This window comes from Budorcas taxicolor, chromosome 3, assembly GCF_023091745.1.
Source record: "Budorcas taxicolor isolate Tak-1 chromosome 3, Takin1.1, whole genome shotgun sequence".
Lineage (NCBI taxonomy): Eukaryota > Metazoa > Chordata > Mammalia > Artiodactyla > Bovidae > Budorcas > Budorcas taxicolor.
The window spans coordinates 67,411,010-67,431,440 of NC_068912.1; the positions used below are offsets into that span (position 1 = coordinate 67,411,010).

Sequence of the window (20,431 nt, forward strand, 5' to 3'; positions counted from 1 at the left end):
AATTTGAGATGAGTCATAAATACAATATGGAAAGAAGAGAAAGAATAAAGTTTCTAGAAGAAAACATAAGCAATTACCTTCATGACCTTGGTCTAGGTAAGTGTTCTTAAATAATACACAAATCATAGTATGCATGTAATATTGATAAATTTGAATTAAAATAATTAAATTAAGAATTTTTAGTCATCAAAATATACCATTAAGACATGAAACATAGCTCAGTTGGTAAAGAATCCGCCTGCAATGCAGGAGACTCCAGTTTAATTCCTGGGTTGGGAAGATCCACTGGAGAAGAGATAGGCTACCCACTCCAGTATTCTGGTCTGGAGAATTCCATGGACCCATATAGTCCATGGGGTTGCAAAGAGTCAGACACCACTGAGTGACTTTCAGTTCACTTCACTTCAAGACATGAAAAGGCAAGCCACACCTTGTAATAATAAAGGACTTATTCTCATAAAAATTCCCGTAAATAAGAAAAAACTTGACAGTCCAATTAAAAGAATTGGCCAGAAGAATACTGTCTGTTTTCTTCTAGGAGTTTTGTTTTCTTGTCTTACATTTAGGTATTTAACCCATTTGACTTTATTTTTGTATACGGTGGGAGAAAATGTTCCAATTCAATTTTCATGTGTAGCTGCTTAGTTTTTCTAGTGCCGTTTACTAAAGAGACTGTGTTTTCCCCACTGTGTATTCTGGCCTCCTTTGTTGTAGATGAATTGACCATACATGTGTGGTTTAATTTCTCGGCTCTCTGTTTTGTTCCATTGGTCTAGGTGTCTGTTTTTTTGTGCCCATATCATACTATTTTGATTATTGTAACTTTGTAGTATAGTCTGAAGTCAGGGAACATGATACCCCAGCTTTGTTCTTTTTTCTCAAGATTGCATTGGCTATTCAGGCTCTTTTTTTGGTTTCGCACAAGCTTTAGGACTATTTGTTCTAGTCATGTGAAACATGTTATGGGTATTTTAATAGAGATTGCATTAAATCTGTAGATTTCTTTGGGTCATAAGGACATTTTAACCATATTAATTCTTCCAATCTCTGAACACAGGGTAATGTTTCATTTATTTGTATCATCTTCAATTTCCTTCATCAGTGTCTTAAAGTTTTCAGAGTATAGATCTTTCACTTCCTTGGTTAAATTTATTTCTAGGTGTTTTATTCTTTTTGATGAGATTGTAAATGGTATTATTTTCTTGAATTCTCTTTCTCATAACTCATTACTAATGTATAGAAATGCAACAATTTTATGCATATTAATCTTGTATCCTGCAACTTTACTGAATTCATCTATTAGTTCTAATGGTTTTTGGTGGAGTCTGAGGTTTTCTATGTGTGGTATCATGTCACCTGCAAATAGTGACAGTTTTACTTATTCCCTTCCAATTTGAGTCCATACAGTCTTTGATATAGATCTTAGCAATATTGTTTTTTGGATCTGTCTCTTCAGATAAGGAAAATAAAAGCAGAAATAAACAAAAGTGACCAGTCAAACTTAAATGCTTTTGCACAGTGAAGAAAATTATCAAGAAAACAAAAAACAACCTATTTAATGGGGAAGATATATGCAAATGATACATTTGATAAGAGGTCAATATTCAAAATGTGTAAAGAACTCATACAGCTCAGTATCAAGAAAAATAAGACAACCTGAATAAAAAATGAGCTGAGGACCCAAAAAGGCATTTTTCCAAAGAGGACATACATATGACCAACAAGCACATCAAAAGCTGCTTAACATCAATAATCATCAGCAAATTGCAAATCAAAACCACGATGACATATGATCTCATACTTTTCAGAATGACTATCATCAGAAAGTCAAGAAATAAAAATTGTTGGCAAGGATGAGGAGAAAAGAGAACCCTGGTGCACTGTTAGTGGAAATATAACTTGGTGCAGCCACTATGGAAAACAATATGGAAGTTCCTCAAAAACTTATAAATAGAACTACCATATGATCCAGCAATTCCAATTCTGGGTATTTATTCAAAGAGAATGAAAACACTAATTAGAAAATATATGTACAACAAAGCTCTTAGCAGCATTGTTTATAATAGCTAAGATATGGAAGCAACCTAATTGTCTATCAATAGATGAATGGATAAAGAAGATGTGATATCTGTAGGTACAATGGTGAGTTACTTAGCCATAAAATGAATGAAATAATGCCACTTGCAACAATATGGGTGGGCCTAGAGAGTATTATTCTTAGTGAAATAAGTCACAAATATTCTTACTGAAATAAGTCACAAGTGAAATAAGAAACACAAATATTGTATTTTTTCACTTATATGTGAAATCTAAAAATAAAACAAATAAACAAACATAACAAAACAGAAACAGATTCACAGATACAGAAAAAAAACTAGTGGTTACTAGTGGGGAGAGGGATGTGGGAGTGGCAAGGTAGTTGAAGGGGATTAAGAGGTACAAACTACTAGGTATAAAATAAACAGTTATGAGGATATAATGTATAGCACAGGGAATATAGGCAATATTTTATAATAACTTCATATGGAGTATGTGCTGTGCATGGCTTAGTTGCTCAGTTGTGTCCGACTCTTTGCAACCCCGTGGACTGTAGCCTGCCAGGCTCCTCTGTCTGTGGAATTCTCCAGGCAAAAATATTGGAGGGGGTAGCCATTCTCTTCTCCAAGGGATCTTCCCAACCCAGGGACCTAACCAGAGTCTCTGACATTGCAGGCAGATTCTTTACTATTTGAGGCACCAGAGAAGCCCCATTTCATCGATGAGGTAATACTAGTGGAGAAGGAAAAAAAAAAAGCTAAACCTGATAAGGAATCAAGAAAATACAAGTTGAGATGACAATGAGATATAATTTACATGTACCAGATGGACAAACATTTACAGTCTGAAAATACCAAGTCATGCGTTAGCAAGGATGTGAACAACCACTGTTAAGAGTATAAAGTGTTCAACCACTTTGGAAAACAATCTGGCAATATAATGCACATGTGAACCATTTTATACTATAGCCCAGCAATTTTATTCCTAGATATATACTCTGCATAAAAATTCTTGCACACATGTATTGAAAGACCTTTCCAGAATGTTCGTAAAAGCAGTAAGCAACAAACTGGAAACTTAAATGTCTACATAAAAATGGATAGAAATAAATTATGGTATATTTATACAATGGCAATACAATCTTGAGAACAAATGAGAGTTACAAGAGAGTGGATGAATCTTGGAGTAAAAAGCAAGATTGAAAGACTAGACACAATGTTGTAACAGATTTACATTTTGAAGTTATATTATTTCTGAAAATATGGGTAAGTCTATAATCCTATCCAGTCAGAGATAAGCACATTTCACAGTTTCACATAGTGTCTTCCAGCCCTTTTTCTATGTTTAAAAATTGAAATTGAGATCACACAATTAAATAATTAGGTGGAAGAGCAGATAATGTAGGCGGGGAATTCCAGAGTGTTCACATGTTCACAAAGGTAATGGTTATGGTTCCTATTGAGGTCCCAACCAGCAGCTACTCACCTTTGCTGACATTATGCCATTTTGCCCTCTGCAACCAGGTGGTCTTCCGGTGCCAGGTACTGGCCAGGTGGGGTGACGCAGGAGCCTGGGATACTCCACCTGAGGACACCTTTTCTCAAGAGTTCTTTTCCCTCATATTCTGATAGAGATGAAACCATTTTAGATGTGTTGCATGAAAACAAAAGGTTGGGGGGATATTTTATTTTTAAGATAAATATACGGTTAATTTTTGTAGACCTTCGGTAACCATCAGTTGGATTCTCAGCAGCTTAATTAAGCTGTCAAGTTTAAGGCAGGCTATACTCATCTCATTTAGCTTCCTTTTTGTAGTTGAATCACAGAAGTCAGAGCCCAAAATGTTTTTCCCTTTTTTGCATGTGCTATAGCATTTGTCAATAATTTAATTTGTGCTAAGAGCAGCTCACTAACAGTGAGAAAACAAAGCTTGCTGAACTTCATTCTGTGAGTTCAGAACACCCAGCATAGCGAACCTAATGAATTCAGCAATATTATTCTACTGAATCTAGGTCAACTCTGTTGATTAAAAATGTTATAGGTTTAAGGACCGACCCTCTAAAAACCCACTTTAAATTTAACTATTTTACCACCTATTCTGTCTCTTGTACTTCTTACATGGAAGGATATATCCCAACTACCAATCCAATGGGCCAACGTTAAGATGTCATCATCAACAACAGACCTTTATTGAGCGCCTATCATATGCAAGGCACTGTGCTAGGCATGGGGCTGCAGAGACAAAGAAGAAAGCAGTCCCTGCTCTCAAAGAGCTTACAATCTAACTAGACTAACAGGACACACGCATAAAAAGACAAAAGACGATCCAAGGTAACATACAACATTAGGTCACTGAGTAGAAACAAATAAGATTGCTGCCTTTTTTTTTTTTTTTTCATTTCTATGGTGGCTCAATACCCTGAATAGGGGGGGACGAGGGAACTGGAATAAAAGGGTTACTCCTATTCATTTATAAGCTGTGTAGACACTCTCTCATCTTTTCCATTCCAAAGTATCTTCTGGCAAGTGCTACAACCTTGGCCATTGGTTCACTTTTACCCCAAAGACCTTGGTATTGTAGTTCTCATTGAGGTGCCCTTTTGATAGGATAGCCCACTGCTCTGGCTTTCCTGGGGCTGTCTGGATTTTAGTGCAAAATGTCCAAATTTTGAAAATTCTCTCCTTTTCTCCTCCCCTGAGCCTGGGGAAACCAGGACGGTACTTCTGAACTACCTGTTCCTGTAGCTCTCCCACCTACTATGACCATTACCCTGGCAGGACTCACCCCTAATCTGTTCCCCAGTTAGGTCTCTAGCTGAAAAATGTATAAGAAAGACCCTAACAAGCCCCCAAAGACTGCTGGTTTAAGAGCACTCTGTAGACAGAAGAAGACATCAGGAAAGAACGACAGCAAAGACAGAATGAGGTTTACAAGAGCGGTGAGGATGCAAGCGAGACATGATTGGGCGAGGAAAGAAAGACGTACGTGTTAGCATCGCCTCCTAACACAGAGAGTGGGGACACAGGCCCTTCTCTGAGTAGGTCTGTTTAACAACTTGAATCATCACGCCGGTGGAATCCAGGGTATATTTCTGAAATGAGGTCACTCCTACCTAAGTGCAGATATTTGGGCTTATTAAATAGGTACATATGTGTTTAAATAACCACTCTCATTCCTAATTTCAACATCTTCCTTCTTTCTAAATACCCTTACCATCTAAATCAATAATTTTAATTTTGAGGTGAGTTTTTACTTCAAAATGAGGTTATAATCTTCCACTTGTCATGGAATTCAAATAAATCAGTAACAGAGAGAACCTCCGAAAACAAAGATAATCTGTCTTGAGTGGTCTTGTTTGGAATCCGACACACATATCCAATAGTAACCTAAGGATTCCAAGGAACCTCATAGAAATTTCTCTTTTAAGTACAGGACTCTGTTTTGCTTTCATTTATTTTTTTGGAGAGAAGCTCCAAGTCTGCCGTCCTAGGATCCTGGAAGTTCCTGCATGGCTCTGATTTTATGTCTGGCCCTTAGGAGCACATCCCAGGGTTAGTGAAGCACAGGGACTTAGCTACCAAACACCCATTAACCATAATGGAAATCACACAGCGAAGGCCCCACGCAGCACACTGAATGTTTACCTCCTAATGTTCTTTTAATGTATGTTTTCTTGGGTGAATATTTACTGTAGAATATTAAATGCAAGATTCCTCTTTTTATGGGCCATTTGAAGTGATTGATTTTGTTTGTGCATTCCTGTATCCTTGCCCATAAAGGCTATCTATTGTAATGGCCTCTATTCAAATGTTCTTGTGTTGAAAAAACAGACTCCACGGATGGGCCAGCCGTGGCTTTGAGTTGCTTCGGTCTTAAAAGCTAGGAGGAAGCTGATGACAAAGCTGAGGAGAGAGGGAAAAGGTATATAATATAGTGAGTATGACTCAGGCTTCAAATATAATTGGATATTGAAATCACTGAGGTCTGCAAACGTGGTTTGTAGTTTTTTTATATCAGAGCTGATTTTAATGGCATTGCACTGTGTTAAAAATGATAGTCATGAAATGATTTGGCAAGATAGTTCAGTTGCTCATAACCAGGTCTAACAGCACAACTTATCAGAATTCTAGGTATTTTCTTTAAATGCTACAATAAAACCACTGACCAATAATGATTTCTTACATATTTACACCATATTTTTAAAAAATATAAATTCACATACATAGCCTAGCCACATGTAGATTTAAAATATTTCCCAACAAAGCCAGGAATTTCAGAATTCCTTTGATTGACACTCTTTGGAGTATTTGAGAGGGGAAAGTTTCAAAAAAGACGGAGCTATCATATATTCTTAAAAAAACAAAACAAAAACAAAACCCCTAAAACCTAAAGATAACAGACATTTGAGATTATTATTGGATTCAGTAATATAGCTACATTTTTGCATGTCTCGAGTATGCCTTTCCGAATTTTCATAAAAATAAAGACTTGTTAAAGAAGCTATTTACATCTGAGCAACATAATCTCTTCAAGTGATAGGAAATGTGGCCTATGTTCTTGTGATTTTTAGTAAGTTCATAAAGTATTGTTTGTTCAGAGTCTGTGCTGTAGAAGAGATTGTGCTGGAATAAAATTCCTTTTGTCTCCTTAAAAAATTGAGAAAATTTAAAGAACACATTCCAATATGTCTTGGACAGACATTTCAATTGTATTGACTTTTTACAGCTCAAGCCACACCACAATAATACCAATATTGTTTTTGCTATATGAGTATCTGGACTGTGTTTGCATCTCAATAACAGTACTCCATATAATTAATAGTACTAATTCAAGAGAATGGAATTTAAGTACTTCATAAGGAGAAGGAAAAGATGGTAATGTGAGAAACCTTCTTTAATCACAAACCAGGTCATGTTTTGTAAAACAACATCAGTCTACATACATAATATTTGCTGGTGCCTTCAAATCTGGCATTAGAGAAATTAATTCCTCCTAAGCCATGAGTAAAGAAAACATTGATATATTTTTCAAAAGGCTATTTTTGAACAATATTACTTGCATAATTGAAATCTTCCATATTAGCTGATCTTGGCTTTGAATAAAATAAGTCCTTTATACTCCTGAAGACCAGGGAACGGCAGTGAATATAAGACTTGCAGTGAGTGAATCTGAACAGTTCATAGGATAAATGAGTCATGTAACGAAAACATCTTGGGTTCTCTTCTCACAGATTCACAGAGGTGTAGTTCCTTGTTCGTGTAGTCAGAGCACAGCATGAAAGTTCTCCCTCCTGCCTCACTCGTTCACAGGGAATAGTATGAAAGTCCCCACCTCCCCCTACTGCCGCAATACACATACATTCTCTCTCACTCTTTTGGTGCAAAAAGCACCAGAGAATCAGGGGATAGATTTTTGCCTATGGGGTCCAGGGAGGAGGTATTTTTTCACCACAAGGGGGAGCTAGGTAGTAGGGAGATATAAAGTGAAAGTGTTAGTCGCTCAGTCCTGACTCTGTGACCACATGAACTGTAGCCCACCAGGCTCCCCTGTCCATGAAATTCTTCAGGAAGATACTGGAGTGGGTTGCCATTCCCTTCTCCAGGGGATCTTCCCAACTCAGGGACTGAACCTAAGTCTCCTGCACTGAAGGCAGATTCTTTACTGTCTGAGCCACCAGGGAGATATAAAAGGCCCCCTAAAATAAGGCTCCTGCGACTGCAGCAGCCCCATCATTCCAAGTATAAAGTCCTTATGTAGCTCAACGAGATGCTCATTGAGAGAATTTCAGATCTGGCCTGAAACTTCAGTGATGTCACTGTCCTCTGGTACAGTGACATCACTTTGCAGAAGAGGAAACTAGGGGTTAAATGAAGTGTCCTACATTAATTATTACCCAAGCCAACTGTCTTGCAGTTTCTGTTGTTGGTCTGGTTTTTGTTTGAACAACACAGTTTTTGGTTTTCAATACTGTCATTTGGAGCATTTCTGAATGTTGGAAAATATCATAGTTGTTCTTGAAGCCTGAGGGTTCAAAAAATGCAATGCAACGTTTCCAAGCCATATACTGTTGCTTGCTAACAATGAGCACTGTGAGCACGGTAGTTCATCTCCCAGTTCTGGGCCTTTTCCAATTATCATTCAGGATTAAATAATTAGGAGGGATAAATTACCACATAATCATAATCTATAAAAATACTGGCCTAGCGCACACTAAAAAACTCTCAATAAATAAATATTGGGCATTTGCTTATGAAAGTGAAGATGTACTCTTCAGAAATCATGTCCATATTTTCAAGGCTACTCTTTATAAATCACACATACAGAGTCCAACAGATAACAAAGGTTATAGTTCAGGTTAGGATACAATTTGATAGAAAAATGACTTTAGAGGTGGTATTTCTACAAAGGGATACATCTAAGATTGAGTTGTTTATGTCTCAGTTTTGAAGGCAATACTTAAAAAGATCCTACACACTTTCTGCCACGGCAGCATCACTGAAACGTGCATTTGGCTCCTAAGGTAACCCCTTTAGAAAGGGACAACACTCACTAGCATGTATTAATTCTGGAATCTTCCCTTATAGACCAACTGCACTAGTTTGTAGTCATGCCTCAGAGGCATCTATACATGGTACCTCTTGAGGAGGAAGCTGTTCCTGCGACCAGTTTTGTTCCCCTTTCATGTCTGGTGATTCGGGAAGTTCAGTGGCCCAATGTTTGATACAGTGGGGTTCTTGGGATTTCCGTCTGGCCACACACATTCCTCAGAACACAGGTTTATTCTCAGAATGACTTATAGCAAGAGATTCTGGTTTCCAGTCTGGTTGAAAAAAGTGAATATTGAATGTCTGTGCCCAGTTCTTAAAGACTCGTTTCTCTGTGATAAAGCGGTGATGACTACCCTTCCGTCCTCGCTCATGGGACAGGTACATCGTACATTCATCAGGTCCAAAAGGTTCATAATAGTGATAAGGTACTGAAAGGTGGTTGGGATCCCTGTAGGAAGAAAGTGAAATAACTGATTAAAACAAACAAACAAACAAAATCTCCTTTCACTGATTGAGGTAAGATGTTATCTTTAGTAAGCTGATAAGCACAAACTACACTTTCAAGTTAAATGAATTTCAACAAATGGCTTTTCTGATGTTTAAGCAATATACACATAGAGAGGTTCTGAGGTTGTGAAATAAAGTCAGTGACCATCGTGATCAGTGAGATTAAATATGTGCAGTAGGACATTCAGGCTTTTAGGATTTAGAAACTACATAGTCCGAAGACCCAACTGTAGTTCTGATTTCCACTCTTGTCCCATACAGTCTGTTTAGCACAAACAGTTATGATAATATTTATAAAACAAAAACAGATCATTCTGCTTCCCCACCCCGACCCCTCTCCAAACCCTCCAGAGGCTTCCAGCTATACTAAGAGCATGGCCTACAGGGTGTAAGCTAGCTTCACTCCAGAGCCTCTCCTAACCTACTCAGCCTTGTCTGCTAGCTCCGATCTTACTGGCCTCTCTGGTGGTCAACTCTGCCAAGCTGGTCCCTCCCCTGAGGTCATGGCTGTTGAGGGCAGTCGCCTGGCTGGTACACCCCCTCAGTTAACTCCTCACTGCTGGGGATTGACACAGATGTATCATCCTCAGAGAACCCTTAACCAATGCCTGCCCCCTTCTCTCCATCTCACTTGGATTTATTTTCTTTCTTTTTGTTTTTTAAAATATTTATTATTGGCTGTGCTGGGTCTTAGCAGGATCTTTAGTTGCACACTAACTCTTAGTTGCAGTATGTGGGATCTAGGTCCCTGACCAGGGATCGATCCCAGGCCTCGTGTACTGGGAGCATGGAGTCTTCCCTGAACCACCAGGGAACTCCCTGAATTTATTTTCCTTATGGCATTAATCGGTTTCTGAAACGCTATTGTTGTTTACTTGCTTCTTGTCTATTTATGAGAATAGGCCTTTGTCTTATTCCTAGCAAGTGCTCCATATCCCTGTCTCTATATTCTGCCTCAGAAGAGAAATACTTGCTCTTTCTTAAAGGTAATGTGAACAGGATTAACATGAGGGGTGGTTGGCGCCCTGATGTTGGATTACTAAAATATCTCCACCCTCTAAGAGCTCTGGTCTCAGACCAGTTTCCATTCTAGGCCAGTCCATTCCATCTCTTCTGTGTTGAAGTCTGCATGACAAGAGCAGTCAAGATATCCCAGTAGATTACCCTTCCTACTTTGACCTACACTCACTAACCAGCCTTGCTGCAGAAACTAAGTTTTTCTTGTCCCTCTTATGGCTTCTCTTAAAAGGCATCCCAGCTTCCTGCAAACCACCTTATAGCACCTGATGCCCTAGGGCCCCCCTCCCAGCACTAGGCTCTACTCTAAGTACAGTAGCTTGGTTTCCCAGAGATGCTCATCCTGCTAGATACCTATTCGCTTTCTTCAGAGATCAATACACAAGTGGCTTTTAGAGTAGCAACTTCACTGAGGTCAGAGATCGAAGTCTTTTATCAAGAGGGGTGTCGAGTTTGTGGCTCTGACAGCAATAAACCTTTGAGCTTCCTCTCCTCTGAGGTTAAAGTTCTTCCAGGAAGAGAGATTTATTTTTGTCATGCACCATTTAAACATTCTTCATCCTGGGTTGGATGCTATGCTGAGTTAATACTTTGCATCTCTATTATGCTTGTCTCGGAAGTAATTCGGTGTTTTATAGTAAGACATCAGATCCCGCCCTATCTAGTTATTATAGCGTTCACTTATTTATTTCCCTGGTGGCTCAGACAGTAAAGAAGCTGCCTGCAATGCAGGAGACCTAGGTTTGATCCCTGGGTCAGGAAGATCCCCTGGAGAAGGGAATGGCTACCCACTCCAGTATTCTTGCCTGGAAATTTTCATGAACAGAACTTCGGCAGGCTACAGTCTGTAAGTTGCAAAGAGCTGGACCTGACTCAGTGACTAACGCTTTCACTTATTTATTGCCCTAGAAATTAGAATCCCCTTCAAATTTTACTAGAAGTTGTTTTCAACACAGAAAGTGTGTGGTAGGAAAAATTCAAGTTGGAACTGAGCAGTATGAAGAAAATAAAGAAATAAAAAGTTTCGAGACATATCTTTCCTAGATTCATATGGCATAATTTGGGGAACCATGCTAAATTCATGTCACCATAGTAGACTTGGTGTTAAGTTTTTACCCCAGCATGCATCAGGTTTTAAATCTGATTCAGCTAAGTTTTGAGCATATTATTGGCATCAATATGACTAAAGAAACAATCAGGTTTCTAAAAATATCATGAGATTGATTTGGCACCTAGGAATAGAGGGAAATTGGAAACCAGCTAAAGGACGCTGTAGGTTCAATTTCCTTATTCAGGAAGACCATCTCCTTGAATGAAAACACATCTGGCTCCCTGCTGATCTCCTCAAGGGAGAATTAAATTTACATCTTTGGTTATTATGGTTTCAAAGGTGTCCAAATAAGTGGGGGTTGTCTCCACACTTTAAAACTTTGTCCAAATGGCAGAAAAGTGCTTGATGGGATTTATTATAGAAGGCAGAGCCGAAGCAACTGCAGGAACAATCTCCCTGTAGATTGTCAGCATGCTGTTAGCTGTCATCCACTGTGCCATTCAGAAAGCCCTTCCTTTAGAAAATTTCAGGTTATAATTCCTCGAGTTTTTTCTCAAACCTGACTTTCTATAAGCTGCTACAGGTTTTTTCCCTCCACCTGATCCAAGTGAATACAACAATAAGAATCAGCAGAATTTCCACATCAGGAGGCTACTATTGTAGAAGGGAGGATTCTGGCATCCAAGTTGCTGGTGGGGGCCAGGGGACGCTCAGGGAGTGAAGGTGTGCGGGTGGGAGGGCTATGGTAATTACAGAGCCAGTTTGTTCCCTAAGTGGCTGCAGCCTGTCATCAGCCCCCCAGGGGCCAGTGTGGGAACAAAATCCTGCAGAATAATGTGAAGAAGGAGTTTTCTTTTTCTTTATAGAGAAACCAGGTGGGGAGGATAAAGGAACTAATGTTTAGTGCATTGGAGGAGCTTTAAAGAAATACCACTGCCTGTGCTCCACCTCTACAGAGTCTTGTTTAATTGATTTGGAGAGGGTCCCAGGCATAGGTATTTTAAAAAGTGACTTGGTTTTGTGTATCAAAATAAATAATGGCAATATTGAATTGTAAGTCCCATAAAGTAAAATAGAATAAACATCTATGAGTCCATGATGATTTCAATAAATTACTGATTAAATAAATAAATGAGGGAGAAGAAAAAGCATTTCCTTGCAGTATAATTTCAATTCATACTCTAGAAAAAAATGAGGGAGTAGAAAATCACCATTAGAATAATGCAGTAATTACTGCAGGCAAGATGCATGAATGAATGGAATATGATGGGAGGGGAGATGAGAAATAGATTATTTGCATAAAGCACCCCCCAGGTGTTTAATGACAAAAGGAAAAAATAGTAAATTGACAATGAGTAAACCCAGCAGATGACACCATACCCAAGTGACCAAGGTTAACATCACCAGTAGTAAGATATTTTGACATCATGTACCTCTTGATATGAGATGCAACTCCTTCTGTGGCGTCCTTCTCAGTAATGCATAACCTCAATCTAATAATGAGAAACTATCACACAAATCCAAAGCAATGGATATCCTACAGTAATGAGCAGAATCCTTCAAATGTGTTGCAGTCATGAAAGATATGGAAAGACTTAGGAACTGTCACAGACTGGAGGAGACTGAGGAGGCATGATAAGCAAATGCAAAGGGAGCCTGGATTGGGTCCTGGAGGAGACAAAAGGCATCAGTAGAACAAAATGGTGAAATCTGAATAAAGCCTGCGGTTTAGTTGAGAGTACTGCACCAGCGTTAATGTTTTACTTTTGAGAACTGCACCAGAATATTAACTTTAGGGGAGCAGGATGAAGGATATACAGAAACTCTCTTGTACTTTTTTTGCAATGTTTTCTGTAAGTCTAAAACTTTTTCAAAACAAAAAAATTTAAAAAGATAATAATGTGGGACTTTCCTGGTGGTCCAGCGGTTGGGAGTCTGCCTTGCAATGCAGGGGCTATGGGTTCTATCCCTGGACGGGGGGTGGGGGGTGAACTGGGATCTGATATGTCATGGAGAAACTGAGCTGTACAGTGCAACTACTGAGCCCGTGTACAGCAACTAGAGAGCCTGCACGCTGCAGTGAAATATCTCCTATGACTCAACAAGGACCTCATGTGCCGCAAGTAGGACCCAACACAACCACATCATAAATAAATAAATATTAAAAAGAAAATGGTGCTCGTGCTCAGCGGTGTTCGTCTTTTTGCGACTCTATGGACTGTAGCCCGCCAGGCTCTTCTGTCCATGGAATTTTCCAGGTGAGAAAACTGGAATGGGTTGTCATTTCCTCCTCCAGGGCATCTTCACAACCCAGGGATCAAATCACAATCTCCTGAGTCTCCTGCATTGCCAGGTGGGTTGTTTACCACTGAGCCCCCGGGGAAGCTCCTTTTGAAAAGGTAATAATGTTATAAAGTTATGTAGGAGATCCTAACATGCAGCCAGGTTGAAGACAGCTGATTTAGTTAAGTCCCTGCCAAATCAGAGCTTCAGTTTAGTTTGGTTGGTTAGTCGTGTTCCACTCTTTGTGACCTCATGGACTGCAGCACCCCAGGCTTCCCTGTCCTTCACCAACTCCCAGAGCTTGCTCAAACTCATGTCCATCAAGTTGGTGATGCCATCCAAGCATCTCATTCTCTGTCATCCCTTTCTCCTGCTTCCAATCTTTCCCAGCATCAGGGTCTTTTCCAATGAGTCAGTTCTTCTCATCAGGTGGCCAAAATATTGGAGTCTCAGCTTTAGCATCAGTCCTTCCAATGGATATTCAGGACTGATTTCCTTTAGGATGGACTGGTTGAACCTCCTTGCAGTCCAAGGGACTCTCAAGAGTCTTCTCCAGCACCACAGTTCAAAAGCATCAATTCTTCGGTGCTCAGCTTTCTTTATGGTCCAACTCTGACATCCATTCATGACTACTGGAAAAACCATAGCTTTGACTATATGGACCTTTGTTGGCAAAGTAATATCTCTGCTTTTTAATATGCTGTCTAGGTTTTTCATAGCTTTTCTTCCAAGGAGCAAGTGTCTTTTAATTTCATGGCTGTAGTCACCATGCTTATTTTCTAAACTCAGTTCTAGCCACTGATATCACTGGCAGCAGGAGTTGGTGATGTGCCATTTTTTTAAATCTTCTAAAGCTAAGCTTTGCAATTATGAAAAGCTTATCATTAACAGGTGAGGGTGGATACTTCCGTTTCTGGGTATGACCAGATTGACCCTGATTTCTGGATTTGGCCTGGATTATCTACAAGGCTAAAGATCCTGATGAAAGAATGGTGCTTTTGTCTCTCTTTAGAGCTCTCAGACACTCTCTTCAAACATACTTGTATCCTTGGCATGGTATATAGTACAACATGGCTTAAAGCTCAATATTCAGAAAACTAAGATCATGGCATCTGGTCCAATCACTTTATGGCAAATAGATGGGGAAATAGTGGAAACAGTGGCTGACTTTATTTTTCTGGGCTCCAAAATCACTGCAGATGGTGACTGCAGCCATGAAATTAAAAGACACTTGCTCCTTGGAAGGAAAGTTATGACCAACCTAGAGTGACTTCACTTTCACTTTTCAATTTCATGCATTGGAGAAGGAAATGGAAACCCACTCCTGTGTTCTTGCCTGGAGAATCCCAGGGACAAGGGAGCTTGGTGGGCTGCTGTCTATGGAGTCGCACAGAGTTGGACACAACTGAAGTGACTTAGTAGCAGCATCAGACAGCATATTAAAAAGCAGAGAAATTACTTTGTCAACAAAGGTCTGCCTAGTCAAGGCTATGGTTTTTCCAGCAGTCATCTATGGATGTGAGAGTTGGACTATAAAGAAAGCTGAGTGCCGAAGAATTGATGCTTTTGAACTGTGGTGTTGGAGAAGACTCTTGAGAGTCCCTTTGACAGAAAGGAGATTCAATCAGTACATCCTAAAGGAGATCAGTCCTGGGTGTTCATTGGAAGGACTGATGCTGAAGCTGAAACTCCAATACTTTGGCCACCTGATGCGAAGAGCTGACTCATTTGAAAAGACCCTGATGCTGGGAAAGATTGAGGGCAGGAAGAGAAGAGGATGACAGAGGATGAGATGGTTGGATGGCATGGACTCAATTGACATGGGTTTGGGTGCACTTTGGGAGTTGGCAATGGACAGGGAGGACTGGCGTGCTGCGATTCACGGGGTCGCAAAGAGTCAGATATGACCGAGTGACTGAACTGCACTGAACTGGCCGGTAGTCAGGCAAACTTTGAAGAATAGAGTTGAATCAACATCTGTCAAGTGTCCTGGTGGTTCTGAAATTGGCTTGCTCTGGATACTATAGAGCATTCAGAAGAAAGTGTTCCCCTAACAGGCCTTCTCACACAGCTCCAGGCCTGTGAAGCCCCATGAGACACCTTCATTCTGTTCCCTCGATTTCTTGTCTTACAGCCTCTTTTGGAAGGAAACTGCTGCACACCTAAAGTGGTAGAAGCCAGTGGAATAATACTTGTGTTTCTGGGGCACAGGAAACACTGAGAGCCTGTAGCTGTCCACCCTTCATGGATCAAAGGGTACAAATGAGTCATTTGAACCCTGTATCCACTACCAACCACTCAGGCACCTCAGAAACATTGCACCCACGGGACAGAGGAAGGTAATGAGAACACCCAGTGACCAGTAAGATTTGGTCAAATTATAGCAGAGATAAAAGAAAAAATTACGGAAAAATTAAACATCTATGAAAAATGCAACAACTGATTTTAAGTTCACTTCATAAAATGTGAACCACATGGATGCATTAGATTCCATACCCATCCTCTGTAAGCATCTACATGGTGGACTGTTGCCAGGTAGGAACTTGCCCTGTTATGCTGGCAGCTTTATTAATGTTCACTAGCTAATAACTCTAGCAGAATCAATTCTCTGATATTCATGATACCTTTGAGATGTCCTTCACATTATGGATGAGATATTAATTTAGTTCCATGACAGTGATCACTCTGAGTCATTACTCTGCTAATTAATACTCAAGAAATGATGGGTAACAGAGAGTTGTAAACTTGGTAATGTGTTAAGTACGATCAGAAATAAGATTACTAGGTAGAATTTAAATGCTTGGCCCATTATTATCACAAATAATTTACAATGGAAAATGGGATTAAAAATACTCACCATAACTTAGTTTGGAAAGCAATGATAACAGATCTTTTTCATTGCAATTTATAGTCCATCTAGAGAGAATGGATTTGCCTTCCTATATGGATATGGCATGATTTAAAGGTCCACATCCACATAATAATATATTTTGAGGCTGTCTCTGGTGAGACATGACATTAATTTTCTCCAGCTTTCTGAACACTGATGAGCCTGCAGTCGGAGTGATAGAGGCAGAAGAGACTGATGCCTCATGCCTGAACCTCTCTCTGAGGACCAGTGCTGGCCTTGGCTGAGAATGATACAGGTGGCTACCAGTGACTTCTTTGGATCCTTGAAATCTGAATTTGCCACTGGTTAATTATACTCTTCACTCACCTGGCACTTTTGATCTTAGAATAAATATAGAATTAGTCTCCTAAACACTGCCAGGGAAAGAAAGGTTTTTGTTTATTCACTGAGTTAATCAATACTGAATACACACTATGTGCCAGAAAAAGTGGCAAGAACTGGAGATACAAACGTGGCTTGAGATAGGACCCCTTCCCTTAAGGAGATCACGGGCTGATGAAGAAGATGAATGTGTCACCCAGTGAGGTGAGCAGAAGAGGAGGTGGCAGAGGCCTCAGGAGGGGCCTAGGTGAGGTCTGACCCAGACAGGAAGTCAATGAAAGCTTGGAGGAGGAGGATCTCTGAAGCACTGGAGTGAGATGTTAAGAGTTTTGCCTTTTGAGTCCTGGAGACCTGAATTCAAATCGCAGCTCCATCACTTTCCTGCCCCACAACTTTGGCAGCTGTTTCATGTCCTCAAGCTTCATATGTAAAATGTTCACCTCCTGGGATTATCATCAAGGTTCAATGAAATGGCACATGTATTCACAGTAAGCATAGGGCCAGCACTTGGTATGTGTAGAAAAATATCAGCTATTAATACTACAATGAAAAACTAGTAGCAATCAGCCAGATTAAGGATGAGGGGATGGACATTCCAAGATAAGGGCAAAGGGACAGGTGTGCACAAGGTGAGCTCCTTCTTAAGTTCCTCATTGTGGCTAAAATCAGTCTGGGAATAGAGATGTGTGTGTGCTTAGTTGTTCAGTTGTGTCTGACTCTTTGTGACCCTGTGGATGTGCTGTAACCCACCAGGCTTCTCTGTCCATGGGAGTTTTCAGGCAAGAATACTGGAATGGGGTGCCATTGCCTCCTCTATGGAATCTTCCCAACCCAGAGATCGAATCCAAGTCTCCTCCACTGCAGACAGATTCTTTACCCACTGAGCCTTCACTGAAGAAGCCAGGAGATGAGACTAAAGCGGCTGCAGAGGGTAGGTCCTGAGGGCTTGTGTGCTCAGCTAGGGAGTGTAAACACTGTTCTAAAAACTGTGGGGACCTAACTGAGTGGTTTTGGTGACAGAGTCAGATTTGATGGTTATCTAGAGGAAAGAGACCAGAGTCGGAGAGAGCAGGCTACAGTGGCACCAAACTAAGGAGGAAACGGTTGCACACCAGTCACGTGATTTTTAACCAGTGTTAGATACTGCCAGGTTTTGAATAACATGTCCTTCATCTGCCAACATGGTCATTTACACATTCATTGCCTCCATTTGTGATTTTAAATATGAACATAGGGTTATTATTCTCCCCAAGGAGTCCATGCACCTGAAATACTAGAAGTGGCTACTAGAAGTTTTCTGGCCAATAAATGTCAATCGGTCTGTGGGGAGGGCCTGGCTGCTGGAAAGGGAAGGCATTATGGGGGCGTTCAATTGTATCCGACTCTTTATGACTCCATGGACATAGCCCACCAGGTTGCTCTGTCCTTGGGATTTACTTTCTCTGGAAGTAAGTCAGGCCCCTCTGGGTGGGAGGGGTGAGAAGGCCAGACCTGCAGGAGAACTGGAAGACAATGACAGCTCTAGGCCTGTGAGGGATAATCTACGCACACTTCTTAGAAGGCAGGCACTCGTGGGTTTCCTCAGCTGTCTGCTCCGTAGGATATAATTTAGGCCTCTACTCCCTGTCCTACCCCACCCCCTCCCTATATGTCCCAGCATTCAGCAAGCGACATTGATTCCCTTTGGGTCACTGCCATGCTAAGCTGATGGAAATGACTGCAGAATTAGTCCAATCTTTAGTCTTTCTGTGCCTCAGTTTCCTTGGCAATGAGAAAGTGATGATCAGATTCTCTTTAGAAGTGTGTGAGGGCCTTCCCTGGTGGCTCATTGGTAAAGAACCCACCTGCAATGCAAGAGACATGGGTTTGATCCCTGGGTCTGAAGATCCCCTGGAGAAGGAAATGGCAACCCACTCCAGTATTCTTGCTTGGAAAATCCCACGGACAGAGGAGCCTGGCTGGCTACAGTCCATGGGGTCATAAAGAGTCGGGCACAACTGAACATGCTCGCAATGCCTTCCCTTTCCAGAAGCCAGGTCCTTCCCACTGACTAATTAGCACTCACTGAACAGCTTCTTAAAATGTACTCGTGGGTATCCACAAGTGCAGATGAGCGAATCCTTTCACTTGGTAGATTTATACATGCTTAGCATACACCAAGGCTGTGCCATGCCTTTCTCATCTATTATCTCATGGGATTATCACATAAACCCTGGAGGTAAGTACTACTGTCATCATTCAGACATAGAAACTAAGGCTTGAGGTAGACAGTCAAAGTAACTTGCCCAAAGTAACGAAGGCTCAGTGAGGCTCAATAACTTTCTCAGGGTCACATAGCTTCTGAAAGGCAGAAATGGCTTATGTTCACCCATTAAATACCCTTTTACTACAGCATGAGAGACAATGGGCAGGGCCATTATCCACTCGGTATGTATGAAGCATCTGCTATAGGCCAGGATGGTACCTATCTACTGTCCTGTGTACCACGGCTCCAACAGTGATCTCAACACACAAAAGTCTCTGCCCTCTAGGTGTTTATATTCTGGTGGGCTCAACCAGCATAGGCCTGCTATCTCACCTTTCCTGTGATATTTTACTTTTGTAAGTCCTAGAACTCATGATACACATACTATGTTAGCCTTAGAGTTCTTAGCTTCTTTCAAAATCAGGACAAAACGGGGAAAGGTCAGGCCAGTAGCAGGATTAGCTTATAAGTTGCATTTTCATTCTTTGGTGGCAGATGTTGTTTGCAAGAGACATTTAACTACAAGTGGCTCTGCTGTGTTAGATTTCCTGGCAAATGAGGCTTATTGTAACCCTTTAGAAAGCAAGAGCTGTGGCCTATTCTTTGAACACCCTCAAAATTCCTTGTACCTTTCTGGGAAACTCCTGAGTCCTTAAGATAATATTAATAATTATTAATAGTTTGTATCTCTTATAGTATAATGTATTAATAACATGAATGATATTAATAATCTTCCCTGTGTTAGGCACTGTGTCAAACATTCTACATCCATGATCTCATTTAATCCTCACCATGACCCATTCACTTATTGTTGTTTTCTCATCCCCATCTTGCAGATGAGCCTCCACCATTTGGGACCTGTGTGCCTGGTGGTTCAACCCAGGTGTCCAGGGCATGAAGAGGAAAGGAACTTGGGATTAGTCTGTGCTGCTCCTGGTCTTTCCCTTCTTTTCCTTTCTAAACAGGCATTGGGACTGAAGAGGATGCTATCTCCAGCCTAACCCTCTGCACCAGAAGACACCCAGCAGACCTCTCCACTTTCCCCAGAAGGACACTCGGGGTAGGGATCCTCCTGAAGAATTTTTGCCAAAAGCATCTTGTGAGAATACCTATGGTACCTCTGGGATGGTGACTGAGGGACAGAAATTCTGAGTGGGTGGCAATTCCATCCGGTGCATGGGCAGTATCTGGACTTCCTTACTAGTGTCATTCCAGAAATTTCTCCCATCCCACGAGTGCTAGGTTGTGATGAACTAACTCTGAGTGAGAGAAATGACAAGTTAACTTGCCGTTCATTTGTTTTCCATAATAAATGGAATATTTCCTTGAACACTTTAAGTCATTAACATTTCAACTTATTTATACTCTTTCTTTCTGGCATCTTAATGGCAATATTACATAATTATATCTTCCATCTAACCATCAGCTTTGATGGCTCTTGGCATGCCCAAAGGGGCTGCTGCCACTGCCTTTGCTGGCCTGTTGGTTTGAGGAGGCAGTTTGGTTTTTT

General features: G+C 40.7%; 1 protein-coding gene across 1 annotated transcript in view; it reads right to left on the bottom strand.

Annotated features, from left to right (window-relative positions):
* Positions 1–8,802: 8,802 nt before the first annotated feature.
* ST6GALNAC5 (ST6 N-acetylgalactosaminide alpha-2,6-sialyltransferase 5) overlaps positions 8,803–20,431 on the bottom strand; it is a 213,630-nt gene continuing 202,001 nt past the window's right edge. The window contains exon 5 of the mRNA XM_052637829.1: positions 8,803–9,034. Within this exon, the coding sequence (XP_052493789.1) occupies positions 8,803–9,034 (232 nt within the window). The remainder of the gene's footprint in view (positions 9,035–20,431) is intronic.